The sequence below is a fragment of the Schistosoma haematobium genome, chromosome 1, assembly GCF_000699445.3.
Source record: "Schistosoma haematobium chromosome 1, whole genome shotgun sequence".
Taxonomy (NCBI): domain Eukaryota; kingdom Metazoa; phylum Platyhelminthes; class Trematoda; order Strigeidida; family Schistosomatidae; genus Schistosoma; species Schistosoma haematobium.
The window spans coordinates 59343363-59359267 of NC_067196.1; the positions used below are offsets into that span (position 1 = coordinate 59343363).

Below are 15905 nucleotides of genomic sequence, written 5' to 3' on the forward strand. Positions count from 1 at the left end.
CAGAAGTTTCTCTAACGCAAAGTAGGGCGCTAAACATTAAAAGATACAGCTGATACTAAAGGGTTCGATACCTGAGAATCAATAAAAATATTCCCAACCAAATGGGATCAATTATCTATCTGCAGGGATTCCAGCAATCCTCCCAAGCAGACAGTCCGAAGGTTAATAGTCACACACTGAATCATGCCGTGACCTTGAGCTTAGTCAAACACGACCTTATTGTCAATAGTCCGGCAACATGCGATGGAAAATCAGGTAACAAAAGACGTCGTTAATCATAATCACTTGGTGAAAGTTCAGATGAGGAAGACTGATAAACGAAAGGTGTGGTTAAACGAGATCTGAACAAAGGTTAAAATACACAACAGGGAGAAGAAACAAATAAATGACAGTACTGTCCACCAAAAGGTTGCGGAGGGATTTTCATTATTGTCTTTCCGTTACAACCTTCAAAATGGATCTTACACCGGCCTGCAAAATACCTACATACAACACAAAGCTACTTCTATGCCTTTGGTCATGGTTTATTCTATAGCATAGCCCATTCTAGAGGATCGAGTAGGACTTACTGCACTACGCCTACTCGACCTACCTACATTGATATAACAAGGAAATGATTCAAACTTTCAGGGAGACATACCTTACGTATATTCCCTCTAAGCAATCCATTATTCATACTAACATTTACCGTCCTAACCTTTCTGTCGCTATCTGTTTCACAGTCGTCAACTACTCCTAAGGTCCACTTTCCACGGGTCGAAATGTCATCCTTTCCCAAATACCATCCTTGTGGCTGGATGAGGGAGGGTTCACATGCCATTTTGTCTGCCTCGTTGATAATTCATTACTTATCTTCTGCTGATTCAACTGTAGCACATATCTCCCTAGTTCAGAGACTGTTTCGTGCCTTAAAGTAACCCTCGTGCTATTGATAGAAGAAACCAGACAAGTAGTGAATAGGTCTTTATTTCGATCTTAGCGCGGTCACAGTGGAGCGTGGGCTTATCTGTTCAGACAAACAAAGGCTCTCAACATTCAATATAAGGTAATAGGGAATATAACGCTTATACAAAACAAGGAAGTGAATGAATACTTGAACAATACTGTTTTGGCATATGCTTGGTTGTTTGGGGTCAACTCTTAACCAACCAACCTAAGCTGTTACATTAGCTTCCCCCTAGAATCGACTTCCGTAGTAACGTCGGTTCGATTAACCTAACTATCGAAAACACCTTAGTTCTATTTCTCATCCCAAGGAAAAATTATCAACTCGCTCACTGTTTGACTTACAATCAGTGACGACTGACGCTGTCAACAATAGTCCATGGATGTCTCTTCTTTACTAGCTTGTCATCTTATTTTGTAGCATGTGATTTCTTCTACAACTATCGACGACGGTTTGCTGCGTGCTTTCAAGAGAAAGTGTGAGAATGTGGAATAAGAATATCTGAGGAAGTGCCGCGAGCGGGCTACCCAACACCATGTTGGTGAGGTACGATTTTTCCGTGCTCAGACCGGCTATCAGGTGTTTACTCACCTGCCTCTTGAGTCGCCCTCAAGTAAAAAGTAAAGAAGAATCTACTTCAAGGGTAATGGTGAAAATCAAGCAAACCTGAAGAACTGCTCCACTGTCTGCATACAATAATAAGATACAAAATGGAAATACATAAATGTAATTGATAATTGTTCGGTTTCACGTAAGTGCTTGGTCTCCAGAACGGATTGGTATTCTGGAAGGGAATAGACATAGTGTAGATATCTTGTGCACGAAAAACCATGAAAACAAAAAAAACTTTTTTATAATGCATATATGTAAAAGTGTAAACTTGCTAGAAGTTGGACTCATTGTCAAACCCGATTAAATGTATGACCTTGGGCCTATGACGACCGCCTTTTATAACCAGGTACGTAACCAAGGGTGCATAATTGTACTCCACAAAACGGAAAACAATATACGGTCAAGAAGCAAAAAAAAACTGTGTAGAGTATGCGGATCAAGTACAGTTGTGTCAAATACCCTTTTCTGGTTTGATTTAGGTATGCATGATATACTGAAGCAATATTTCGTCAATTCATCCAAGTAACGAATTGGTTTGCACCTCAGAAGTGTGTAAGTCGTATTACTCATTAGTATTATGAGTGATTAATTGGTGTAAGGAAATATTGAAGTCACTTCCTCCGTGGTCTGATGTGGTTGAACGGCTGAGCACGCGGTCTAGCATTCAGAAGGGCAGAGGTTCGAGTGCGTGTGGGGCCTGCGTTTTTGTTCACCAGACCCACCTTCAATACGATGTTTGTTGCCCGTAAGTCGCGCACATATGAGAGAAAAAATGACAAGAGGACAGATTGATATATCAAAGTGCCATATTGGAAAAGTATAGGTTCTTTGTTTACATTAATATTATTACTATAGAAAAAAAACTACAAGTTTAGTAAATTTCCATTTTACGTTATATTTAAACCAACGAATATATATATATATATCAGTTATTGACATAAAATGTCTTTTTTATAACGCTAATGTTAAGTTCCAGGACTTTGTATGGGCCACTAATAATAATTGGTTTAACGTTAGCATAGTCGTGATATTCATATTGTCAGTTCAATGTTATGATTACCAAACAGTTCCCTTATAAGTTGTTTAAAATTAGGTATGTGGAATCAATGCGGCTGACATAGTAACCTTACAGTAACGCACTGTACTATATCTTCACGGTTATTGATTCTTAAATGTCAGAAATTAAAAAAATCTGAATATTGCCAATAAAGATGGGTTATATGATCACACTAAAAAGCATGCTGCAGGGAAACTGGTTAAGTCATTACGTAAGTTTCCTAAACATGAAAAAAATGATGAGAACTTTAATAAGTACTTGACCATGGTTTAATCCAAAATGTTTTGTCTAGAAAACTACTTATTAATAGTAGTATTGATCGTATCAAGCTACTAAACATATCCTCAACCGAAAACTTTTAGAAGTAGTTCATATGGTATATATGTATAGCCAGTCTACGTGAAAAATGTATATAAATATATAAGAAGTACAGCCAACATAGTTAATTAACCAGAAAAAGAAATTATAAAACTCGCCTGGGTTGCTTTTAGAATTCGTTGTATTTGCCAGTGTTAGTTGTACGAGTTTGATTAGAATCCTCAGCCATCGTTTCGGAATACCCAGCTTATGTGTCCAGTATTTTAAAAAAATATTTAACATAACACGTATATATCAAAGGTAAAAGGTCTGGGGAGTTGTCGGTGAGGCGGAATGAGGAAAAAAATTATTTTTAAGTAGATGCAGGGTGTGATTAGCTGCGTGGTTAGATTTTATCCTGCAGCCGAAACTGTCAACATCCTTGACTGACTAATTGGATGTGCCCAGCGAACCGTTTTAGTCATTTGTAAAGATTTATTATCTTTACATTTCGATTCCGTAATGGATTTGTCAGTTAAACGATCTAACAACACGTATGGTGGTTCATGATCTAGATAAGCCGGCTTTAGCCTATCAATACTTACTGTGTCGATGTTTCCATGTTTTTCTATCACGAAATATTTAGATTTTCTTGAGATGACTTTGAAAGGACCTTCAAATGGAGGACTGAGTGGTGCTTTTATTTTGTCACATCTTATCCAGACGTGCGTGCAATTGCTTAGGTCTTTAGGTATATATACGGCGCGCGATTGTTCACGAGTATTAATCGGCTTAATTTTAGACATGTGGTCCCGTAGTTGATCTACATAATTTTCTAAATTAAGTTTTTGACTGTTAGTATTAGGGTTAATAAATTCACCTGGTAGTCTCAGAATTGTTCCGAAAACCAGTTCCGCAGCTGATAACTGTGCGTCAGTTTTGACAGATGTTCGTATAACCAACATAACCAACGGTAGGAATTCTGTCCACTGATTGGGGTTTGAGTGAGATATAAGGGCGGTTTTTAGCTGACGGTGAAAACGTTCTACCATCCCATTAGCCTGAGGATGATATGCAGTGCAGCGTATCCTATTGGAGCCTAGAAGTTTAGCCAAGTTATTAACTAGTTCGGATTCGAATTGCGCTCCTCTATCCGTCGTTATTGTTATGGGTGTACCAAAAATGGTTACCCAGTTCTGCATGAAAACTTTGGCTACTGTTTCCGCTGTGATGTCCGCTATCGGGATGGCTATAGGGAATCTGGTAAATCGATCTATGCATGTAAAAAGATAATTGAAACCGTTTGAACGTGGTAAAGGACCTACCAAGTCGATATGCACATGGGCAAAACGTGCATCTGGTTGCGAGAAAACACCTATGGGTGAATTTGTGTGACGATTAATCTTTAATTGTTGACATGCTGAACACTCTCTAACCCATTTGTGTACATCCTTCTGTAAATTCGGCCATATATATCTGGCATTGATTAGTTTTGTTGAAGCTTTTGCGCCAGGATGAGACAAAGAATGAAAGTTATCATATATCAGCTTTCGCATATTTTTGGGAACGAAAGGTCGCGGCATTGCCTTGGTCGTGTCACAATAAATTAGAATACCATCGATAGGTGATGGGAATTGTTTTAAATTAAGACTTGAATTGTTTGTTTTAAGTAGGTTTTGTAATTCTAGATCCTGCTCTTGTTCGTGTCTTAACGTCTCGAAGTTTACTGTAGACTGCTGTAGCACGTTCATTTCTAGTCTGGATAAAGCATCTGCCGCCTGATTGTCCTGACCTTTGACATGTCGGATATCGCTTGTGAACTGTGATATATAGTCAAGGTGTCGGACTTCTCGAGGTGAGTATTTATCGGCTCTCGCTTTTAATGCATTCGTCAGTGGTTTGTGATCCGTAAAGACTATAAATTCCCTACCTTCTAACATGTGTCGGAAGTGTTTAATGGTCAGGTAGATTGCAGGAAGTTCTCGCCCGAAGGTAGAATACCTTGTTTCGGCTGGAGCGAGTCTTTTCGAGAAGAAACCAATTGGTTTCCAGGCGTTTTTAACCGGTTGGTTAAGGGTACCGCCTACTGCTTTATCTGAAGCATCCACTATCAAAGCAAGTGGGGAAAGAGAATTCGGATATATCAACGTAGTTGCTTGAGCCAGTTTATCTTTAAGCTGTTTAATAGCTTCGATGGCGTCAGAAGAAAGTTTGAATTCTTTTGGTTTTCCTTTAAGTGAATCTTTCAAAGGTTGCATTAATTGTGCACAACCTGGTATGAATCTGCGATAAAAGTTAATTAGGCCTAGAAAACTTCTCAGTTGTGTTAGAGAACTAGGTATGGGGTATTGTTTGATGGTATCCACTTCTTTTTTGATAGGTTTAATCCCTTCTGGGCTTATTGTGTGACCGAGAAATTCTAAAGTTTGAGCACCGAAAACACACTTACTTTGATGTATGTTTATTCCATGTTCATCCAGTCTTTTCAACACTGCTTGTACATGCTGTTCGTGTGATTGCAAATCGGGGCTGGCAATTAACAAGTCGTCTATATACCCCTGCGCAAATGGCATATCTCGAAGTAGGTTATCTATGAATCTTTGAAATGTCTGTGCCGCATTTCTCAGGCCGAATGGCATGCGTACAAACTCGAATAAGCCAAAGGGTGTAGTAATAGCTGTCTTGGGAATATCTTCATCAGCCACCGGGATATTGTGATATGCCCTGACTAAATCAATTTTAGTGAATATGTTCATACCCTGTAAACCGTTTGTGAAATCTTGGATATGAGGTATTGGGTACCTATCTGGTACGGTTTGACGGTTTAGGGCTCTGTAATCCCCGCACTGTCGCCAGTCACCTTCATTCTTCTTTGGGACCATATGCAAAGGGGATGCCCATTGACTATCAGAGGGACGGATAATACCCAATTGTAGCATATAATCAAACTCGGCCCTAGCGATTTTGAGCTTATCTGGTGCTAGTCTCCTGGGTTTTGCAAAAACCGGTGCACCTTCGGTTTTGATAGTGTGACTTACTTTTAGTTTGTCTTCAGAAGGCTGTGGGTTTGGTTTAGTTAAGTTTGGAAATTCCGCGAGTATATCTTGGAATTTCGCTGTTGTTACTGGAGGAGTTTGAATCAAGTTAAGAGAGCTGATGTGACTTTCTTTGCCTTTTGTGTAATACGAAGTTTCTTTTAGTGTTAATCGCCGTTTCTTGGTGTCAACTAGAAATTCGTATCTCTCTAGAAAGTCCATCTCCAGTATTGCCAGATCTAAGTCGGCTACCGTGAAAACCCAAGGGAATTGCCTCCTGAACCCCAAATCTAGGGTTAAATTTTTCTGCCCAAATGTCGCGATTTTAGTTTTATTTGCAGCTTGAAGTGTAATTGATGATGTTTCTCGACTAATCTCAGTTTTATTTTGAGGGATGATGCTAAGAGCAGCGCCAGTATCCACCAAGAAATTCAAGCCAGAAATTCTGTCTCTAACATAAAACAAGCGACTGTTTAGGCGCCCCTCCTCAGTCGTCGCGACCTGGGGAGGGGTTACTCGTTTCCCGCTGTCTTAGAATTATGCTTAGGCCAGGCGCATGGTTGCATGCACTTGGTTGAGTTGACACCAAACTTCCAGTGGTACCAACAAAACTGCCCAGATTGTCTGGACCTTTGTGACCTGTTTTGTGACTTGGATCGTGGTCGTTGTGGTGACCTGCTCCTGTTTCTATGACCCATTTGCATTCTGGTGACAGCCTCAGTGAGACTCTTAACACTCGCAATGAGTCCTTCTATGACGGGGTCTTTTGCTGATTCTACTTTTTGTGTGTGATTTATTGTGCCTGATCCAGTTGGAGGACCTCTTTCCATTATTCTGTCGGCTATACGCGCTAAATGAGATAATGAGGTTTCGGAATCTTGTGCATCCAAACAGTGTTGGACGTAGCATGGGAGAGCTTGTATCCATCCTTGTTTTAGGACTGCTTCACCCACTGTGTTATCACCCACTAAGACTTGGAGGTGACGTAAAAACTGTGACGGCGACCGATCACCTAGTGTTTCACCTTGAAAAAGTCTTTGGATTCTTTGACTGTCTGATAATGATAAACGGTTCATTATCTCTCGTCTTAAGATGGTGTATGGTTGTGGTGATGGTGGACTTAAAATCAAGTCACGGACTTCTTTGGCGACTGAAGGAGGAAGGATAGAACACAAGTCTCTATAGCGAATCCCTTCAGATTTGATATTATGTCTCGTGAAATAATGCTCTAGTTGAGCAAACCACAACTCAGGATCACTACGATCAAATTCTGGAAGTCGGGATTTCGTAGTCATAACAGTGTCTATCTCCACTGGTGACAAATCCTCCAGATTATGGGTTTCTATTGAGTCTGACATGAGGTATGTGACAAATATAGCAATAAAGTTAGCACAAAAAGTGGTTACTATTACACGAATAACTTAAGATAATACGGAATAAACTAGTTATATACTCAAATTAGTTTACGGATAATCAGGTCTACTTTTACGATTAAGTAAAAAAATGTTAATAATAGAAATGAGGTTAACTTTGTGTTCAAAAAGGGCTCACCAATTTCGTGCCTCAAAGTAACCCTCGTGCTATTGATAGAAGAAACCAGACAAGTAGTGAATAGGTCTTTATTTCGATCTTAGCGCGGTCACAGTGGAGCGTGGGCTTATCTGTTCAGACAAACAAAGGCTCTCAACATTCAATATAAGGTAATAGGGAATATAACGCTTATACAAAACAAGGAAGTGAATGAATACTTGAACAATACTGTTTTGGCATATGCTTGGTTGTTTGGGGTCAACTCTTAACCAACCAACCTAAGCTGTTACAACTGCACCTACGAATTTCGACCCGTTGTCACTGTAAACTTCTACGGGCTTCTCTCTTCTTCCAATAAAACGTAATAGGGCTATTATAAATGAATCAGTATTCAAACCGTAATTCATTACAATATGTACAACTCGTGTTTACAAACAAGAAAATACACATCCATATCTTTTTTCCAATGACCTCCCTCTTTTGACTAAAAATGGTCCAAAGTAATCTACACATACCGCTGAAAAGCTGTGCCATCGTTGTTGTACTCCACAATCTGGAACCGGCACCATCAGTTGTTGTCCTGAATTCTTCCTTAACCACCGACAGGTCACACACCTTCCTATCACTCTCCTAACCGTGCTGGTTCCTTCTACTATCCAATATCATTTGTTAATTGTGGCCAGTACTTGAGATGTTCCTGTGGGCCCTTCTTATTTATGATAACGCCTAATTAACGTTTCCGTCACTAAGTGTCGACCGCGCAAAATTATTAAGTGATTCAATTCATTTAGGAAATCTGAGTAGCTTATGCGAGCTCCAACATAGAGTAGCCCATCAAGCATTATCGGCTATGAGCCCTTCAGATCATTATGACTAACTTCTTTACTGTCGTTTTTAAATTCAACAACTAATTCTGCGTACACCTGTAGAATCATGGTCTACTATGATGTTAATACTGTTCTAATAATAAACCTAATACTTAAATTATACATTTGACATGATGTAACTGCCTAACCTATAAGATCTTACGTGGAAGTCACATCATTGTTTACACTGACTCATCGCATCGTAACAATCATCAATATATGATGGAGAACACATTCAGGCAGGAAACAAATAAACTTAAGACCAGTATGAGCAAGTTATACTGATCGACCACATCTGCAAGGCCGAGTCATGCTGTCTGATCAATTCGAATTAACTCATTCCATTCATTGTTCCCGCCTCCTCCATCGTTGGGTTTTTCTCCGCGTTAAATGCTGAACATGTATTTTCTCAAGTGTCTCGTGTTCAGCCTTGAGGATTGTGTAGCTAGGGCCCAATGCCACTACACACCTCCTTCTGGACCATCATTAAAAGCTTACGCTTGGCGATTTCAAGCTTCTTGACCTTTAAGCATCCTAGATGAACTGATCCTTCACGACTCGGTGAACGAATTACTATCAAGAGTTCTATGAACCTTCTAAGCCAAGCTACAGCCCTAATTTCAACCAATTAGAATAATAAGAAAGAATAGGTGACATGTTGTACTTTATACTACTTAAGTTAAGCACAACAGCTTTTCTAGACTCAATATTGTCAGGAGTAGGTTCAGGACAGTCAGTAATAGTTATACAAAAATTGCCATGCAGTAAAGTAGAACATTTAAACCAAGATTCAAGATCAGTCATTTTTTGTATACTTCTCGAGGTCCAATCAGTTGGGGCCTGTGACGACTTTACATAATTCCATTGACCAACTTTCGTATACTGGTGCACAACAGAGAGGCAGTTGGCTATATAGGTATCATACCGGTTTTCGGTATTCATAATGTAGTATAACACTATCATGGAATCTGTGTAGAAGTTCACCTTGCAGAAAAAACTGAGCGGACTCCCGCAAGACTTTGCTCAGCCTTACACTTAACACCGCTATCGCCATCTCAAGCCTCGGTATAGTGACTTGTTTGATGGGTGCTACCCTAGACTTGGTGTACAACAAGATACAGTATGGTGGTTCCGTGAGTAATCAACCGCTCCATAACCAATCTCTGAACCATCACTGAACAAACGTAACTCCACTTTCGCGTCAAGTTCGCCGAATTTCTTCTTGATCCCTCGAGCCACAGAAACATGACCTATTTGATGAACAAAATTCTCCCAATTTAGCCACGTGGACAAGTATGGCTTGTTGAGAGGCTGATCCTAGCCTATTTGGGATTTACATGTTTTTTGCTAGAGACGTTTGGCGGGAAGGCAGCCTGGAGCAATTAGATCCAAAGGATCGAACAGAGAAGAAACTGAAGAGAGAATCTCTCTCCTAGTCAAATGCTTTCCCGTTGCATCAAAATAAAACTTAAATAAATCTTGTTTGAAATCCCACTTTGCACCTAGAGTTCGATGAGTGCTATCGTAACTCGTTGAAAATTTCTATCAAAGACTCTTTTCCTTGCATACATCAGGCAAGATGGTCTTTACTTCATCCGAGTCGCTGATCTATTTCTTTAATTTAAAACTTCCTCTACATAATAATTCACTTATATGCTTAAAAAACTTCTGTGCCTGATCACAGGTTTAAAAGGACATCAAGCAATCATCAACATGGAAATTGTTCTTGACAGCATCTACAACATAACGGTCGTAACCATCAGAGAATGTTTGGTCTGTTATACTAATGGCAAAGTTCACACAAAACGGCGATGACGTGGCACCAAATGAATGGGAGGTCATTTTAATTCAGATGGTTCCCTCGACATGTTTCCCTCCAGTTACCATAGAAATCTTAAACCTCTTTAATCAAAAATCGATATTTTCCTTAAATAGCTGACGTAAGGGCGAAAAATCGGCATTTACTTTTTATTTCTCTTTGTTCGCCTTCATTTTTTTCCTTTATTGGTTGATTTAACTCTTATGATCGTCGTCGGCTGAGCGGCATTCATAGAAATAGTTAGTGATCTGTCTACAAACTTGCGAGTGAAAAGTTATTTTGTTAAGCGCTCATGTAATTGAAGTTCGCAGATGATTCTTCGTAAATGGTCGACGATCCTTGTCTAAGAGCTGTATTAAACGTCACAGAGTATAAGGATGTTTCACTAGGTCGTGGTCTAATGTATTGCTAAGGCCCAATGTATGTAACACAATCAGTAGTTATGTGAACCGTAAGAAAAATTCAAGAAACATTGCCATTTAATAGTTATAAAAAGAGAGTATGAATCATATAAATACATTAAAAAAATAAGGCTCGGTAATAGGACTGCGAAATGTAAGGCGTGGGACCACAAAATCTTCTTGGGGGAGGATACTTGCAGTTTGTGGCACAGCCACTAGATTCCAATCGGTTGTTTATTCACAAGTTTAGATGTTGAATGGTCCATAGTTATATGTAGCGTGGTTTAGGTAAGCTCCATCAAGCATATGGGAAACTCCGGATCGGTCCATAAAGCAACTTAGGTAAGATTTAAATTGAGCTGGCGTTTGACCTGGCGGGATGTTTACTGGTAACCTATCCCAGAGGCTGATGTAGGATGGAGCAGAGGAGATTGACGTCCATTTACTTGACGTTCTCGATAGTTTTAGTACAAAACCTAGATTATGACTGTTATAATGGTTATTTATGCTGAATTCCAATGTCTCACAATTTACTGTAAGATAAGTTTGATTCTAATTCGTCTAGTTCATAAGGGATGAAGTTTCCACGCTTCACATTGTATGATAGGTCTGACATGAGGAGTCTTGTAAAACGACGTTGTAATCTCTCGGTTTTTTTTACTGCATAACACTTTCGAACAGATTATGACTAAAGTTAACTTAAGTGTAACAAAATGAAAACGCTGAGAATTTCTGCTCATTAGACAGTATTTTCATTTATTTTTTATTTGCATTTTAACTTTTATTCAGATTTATTCTAAACATACTTTATGTACTTCAGTTTTCCTCGTCTGAGGTTTTATTATGTAGTCTTTGGTTAAAAACTAACATTTTGCTACTTGATTTCTCTAATGCATGTTGCTGGACCACTGACAATAACGTCATTTTTGGCTAGATTCAAGGTCACGGCGTGGTTCAGTGTGTATCTGTTAACATTTGACCGTCTGCTTGGAAGGATTGCTGAAATCTGTGTAGGAAGATATCCGATTCCACGTTGTTGTAAATATTTTTATCGGTTCTCCGGCATTGAATCGTTGTTTGTTAAATACTACCTTTGTTGTTTAGCATGCCAAATTGTGCTACAAAAATCCTTGACTGTGTAGCACAGGCTTTGCCATTTGAGGTATTTGTACCTTTGATGTAATCTATCCTCTTCATTAAATTAAAACAGTTTGAATTGAATACAGAGTTTGCGTTTTGATATAATTTAATACTTGTCATTCAAACACGCATAACACTCCATACATAGGAACTTAGTTCGATCTAATTCAGTGAAAATTGGTTCATTAGTTCTGCGTTCAAACTGAATATTGGTATTTTGGTCATTACAATCATATTAAGTTGTTTGATAGCTAGTAGGTATCTCTGTATGATTGTACTGTGGCATAATGCAACCACGTTGGTCAGTTTAATAATCATATGGGGAAACTCATTTCGCAAATTAATAGTCCTTCCTATGAATGTGAGCGTACTATGTTGGACAAAAATTATTATTACAGCTTAGTGTGTAAAATTTACAATAAACAACAGTTCCTTGAAACCTGCGGCCGAATTTTCGCTAATGCCGGTAATTTTAATTCTATGGAACCTAAATTCTCTGGTCGGTTTCACTTTAGGAGATATAACATTTGAATCCAGAGCATTAGGCTGTACCAAATTAATTGAATAAAGAATATGAAAATTCCGGTCTCTAAATGTGAGTTTAGAAACGTTCACTACCAAACAGTAAACAGTAATAATAACTTCCATACAGCAGAAATCTAGAAACAGTATACGTAAACTGAAAACCAAGTTTTCATTGATCCAAGATTTTACAAAATTAAGTTGCGTGTTATTAAGGGTTGCGTTTTATAGATGAGAAGAAAAAAGCTTTAGGTAAAACGCAGCTGGTTAGCAAGTCATTGGGAGAGACGTATCAGAAACAAAAACTCCGCTGCGTGTCAAGGCAGATCTCTCTGAGAGGTCAGTCATTTTTCGTAAGTTAAGAGAATCTTCCGATAAGGAACCAATGGATAAATTTGGACACGATCTCGATTATATTAAGTCCTTAACAAGCAAACTACTCCCAGATACAGTTTCAGGAGTCAGTATTTGTAAGCTTTGTATTATAGGACAAAAGGTGGACTCTGAAAGTCCTCAGAAAAACCGCCTCTTGAAGGTTACATTTGCCACGGTTGAAGAAAGGCACCTGATTCTAGGTAACTCACGTAAACTGATTAGATCCGGAATATAGGTCCGTGAGAATCTTAGCCTAGCCGATCGTATTAACAGATGAACTGCAGAAGTGGAAATAAATGAGCGTCCTCGTAACGGAGCAAATCGATCCCCCAACTACTCTGGATGGTAAGGTAAAGTTATCCACAGACTTAAAGGTATGCTACACAAATACTCGCAGCCTACTAGATAAAATAGTGGAGCTCAAGTCAGTCGTGGATAAAGAAAAACTGGACGTTATCCCTGTCCCGAAAACTTGTTTAACATCAGGAGCACTATATGATGAAGTTCAGATAACTGGTTTTTATTCAGTAGGGCTGAAAGATTAGACTGTAGGGGAGGCGGGATTATCCTGTACACGAAAAGTACCTTAACTATACAACCAGTTGAGACAGTGGCACATGTTTCAGGGACATGTGAACTGGTGTGATGCAAGCTGAAATGTAGACGGCAAGATATTGAATTAGTTGTAGAATATCGCAGTCCAGAATGTGTAACATGGTTTTCTCTTAAGTAAACTTAAGTCCTGGTGTAACAAGGGTAAAAGCCTTGTAGTAGGCGACCTTAATGCACCGTATATAAACTGGGTTAACTTAGAAGTAGGGTCATTGATAACGTCGTTCTATTGCAAACTGTTAGAAACCTCGATTGAATTAGCTTTATTCCAGCGCATTAGAAATCCCACAAGATATGACTTAAGAAACTCTTCCCCTCTTTTAGAATTGGTCTTCACACACAGTGATAACGTTGGTCAAATGACTTTGCTCCCATTACTGTGGTGAACTGCCCATGCAGTCATATTATTCAAATTCATGGCTGAGATTGCCTGTCAAACAGTTGCGCCGACCAGTCATATGGAAGGCAGATATGGAGGCAATCAACTCCGTAGCGTCGGTTGAAAACTGAGAAATTGACTCAAGGACATCAGTACAAGAGTCATGGACTCATTTCAGGCAGTTATACAATTGGTAACTCAACCATGCACACCATGGCCAGTCCCAAAGAAGAAGAAGAAGCACGGCCATTTCTGAATAGGCCGGGATACTCAACGTCTACTAAGACAAAAGAAGAAATGTTGGAAAGTATCTATCCGCCCTGGCACAGCAGGTACAATGAAACGCTACAGATCGGTAAGAAACACGTGTATAACTAAAATTAGGGAAGCTCAAAGAAAATATGAAATGCAGGTGGCACAATCCGCACTAAAGCAGTCTTAGAGAATATTGTCGTACATAAACTACCGAACAAGGATGCACCATTGGATTCCCAACCTAATTGAAGAAGGAAGTGAATCTGAAATGATAGAGGAATTCCAGGAAAAAGCAGAGGCTATGGCTGACTATTTTGGGCCATTTTTCATTCAGGAACCCCTTCTAGACAAAGAACCAAACCAAAATAAAGAGGCAACAAACCACCTGCTCGTCGTGGCCTTCGATCAAGACGATGTGCTTTGGACTCTTAGCACCTTAGCCACGGAAAAGTCAACAGGACCAGATGAACTGCACCCCAAAATCTTGAGACATATTTATGATGAGTAGGAGTATTTGAATTACAGTACGAACTAAGAATCCCAGAAATAACGTAATCGGATCAAGAAGTACTAGATAAGCACGAACGAATGTACTGTATTTGAAACTCGAAATCAAGCATTCAACAAGTACAAACAAATCACTAGTTCATTCAAACACCACAGTATTGCACAATATATCGCGGCCCCACTGACTGTGATATTCAATATGTCACTTGACCAAGGTGTGTTACCTGTGGACTGAAAGGACGCAATCGTCACTCGCATACATGAAATAGGACCAAGACAAGTTCCATCGAATTGCAGACCTGTAAGACTCACCAGTGTTGTAGTTGAAATATTGGAAAGAATAGTCAGACGGACCATACTGGCATTTATGGAAACCAATGACTTGCTAAACAGCGAACAACATGGTTTTAGAAAGGGTTTATCTTGTACAACGAAGCTCCTTATAGCAAGGGAATCTCGGATAGAGGCACTAGACAACGGAAACTCAGTGGATGTTGTCTATATAGACTTCATTAAGGTACCAACTAATAGACTGTTATTGAAGTTGGGAAACCTTGGTATTGCCGGACCTCTTTTAAAATGGATTAACGATTTCCTAGTAGGTCGTCCACAAAAAGTAAGAATAAATTCCAAGTGATCCATCTGGAGAACAGTACTTAGTGGAGTGCCCATCAACGCGGCAAAGTGTGTCTACATGCATTTTGGGGATTCAAAAAGTACTAGGTACAACGGGGGAAGAGCCATTACCCGTGGTCCCGTTTCATAAGGATCCTGTGGTAACAGTGAGTCATGATCTTAAGACGACGGCCCACTGCCGGGAGTTCGCAGCTAAGGGGTTTCGGACCCTCTGGGCTTTAAAACGGATATTCACTAAGTTAGATACTACCATGTTCACCATAGTATACACATCCTTAGTGATAACTAAGCTTGATAAATGCGTTCTGGCTGCAAGCCCCTGTTTGGAAGGTGACTCAGATGTCCTAGAAAAAGTACAGAGGGCAGCTGCACGTGAAATTTCAGAACTCTGGGGTTTACCATACAAGGAGTGGCATGAAAAGCTGGACCTCTTTAATCTGTCCTATCGCAGATTAAGGAGAGATCTAATTTTGATGTACAGAATACTGAGAAATGATTTTGGACCTAACTTATCCTCTCTTTTTCGTTACACTAGCAGGCAAGTAGAAAAGCCAAGGACGAACAAACTACCCGTGGCATACAGGTTTTCACATCGAGCCATCAATACTTGGAACTTGCTGCCCGAAGAAGTAATGTCCGCACCTTCAATCGACTCTTTCAAGAGAAGACTGGACACTCACAGAAGCATACTAGAAAAGGAATAACATAGGCCGTAGGTCTTCTGTCCTTACTACACAAATCTGAATCTGTTCAGACTGTTCTGAAAAAACAAGGTTCGTTGTTTCAAGGTCTATTTAAAACAGAATCATTATCTCCAAACTTAAGGCGGATGGGGATTTTTTCCTCTTAGATGTGGACTCCGAAAACACTTTTGAGAGAGACATTGAATTGTTATGATGAGTCTCTTTGTCTATAT

At 39.5% G+C, this 15905-nt stretch overlaps 1 protein-coding gene across 1 annotated transcript; it reads right to left on the reverse strand.

Annotated features, from left to right (window-relative positions):
• Positions 1-950: 950 nt before the first annotated feature.
• MS3_00001738 (uncharacterized protein) lies at positions 951-7557 on the reverse strand. Its single transcript, XM_051209224.1, has one exon. The coding sequence runs from the start codon at positions 6167-6169 to the stop codon at positions 3326-3328; it is 2844 nt and encodes a 947-aa protein (XP_051074657.1). The 5' UTR covers positions 6170-7557; the 3' UTR covers positions 951-3325.
• Between the last annotated feature and the right edge of the window lie 8348 nt (positions 7558-15905).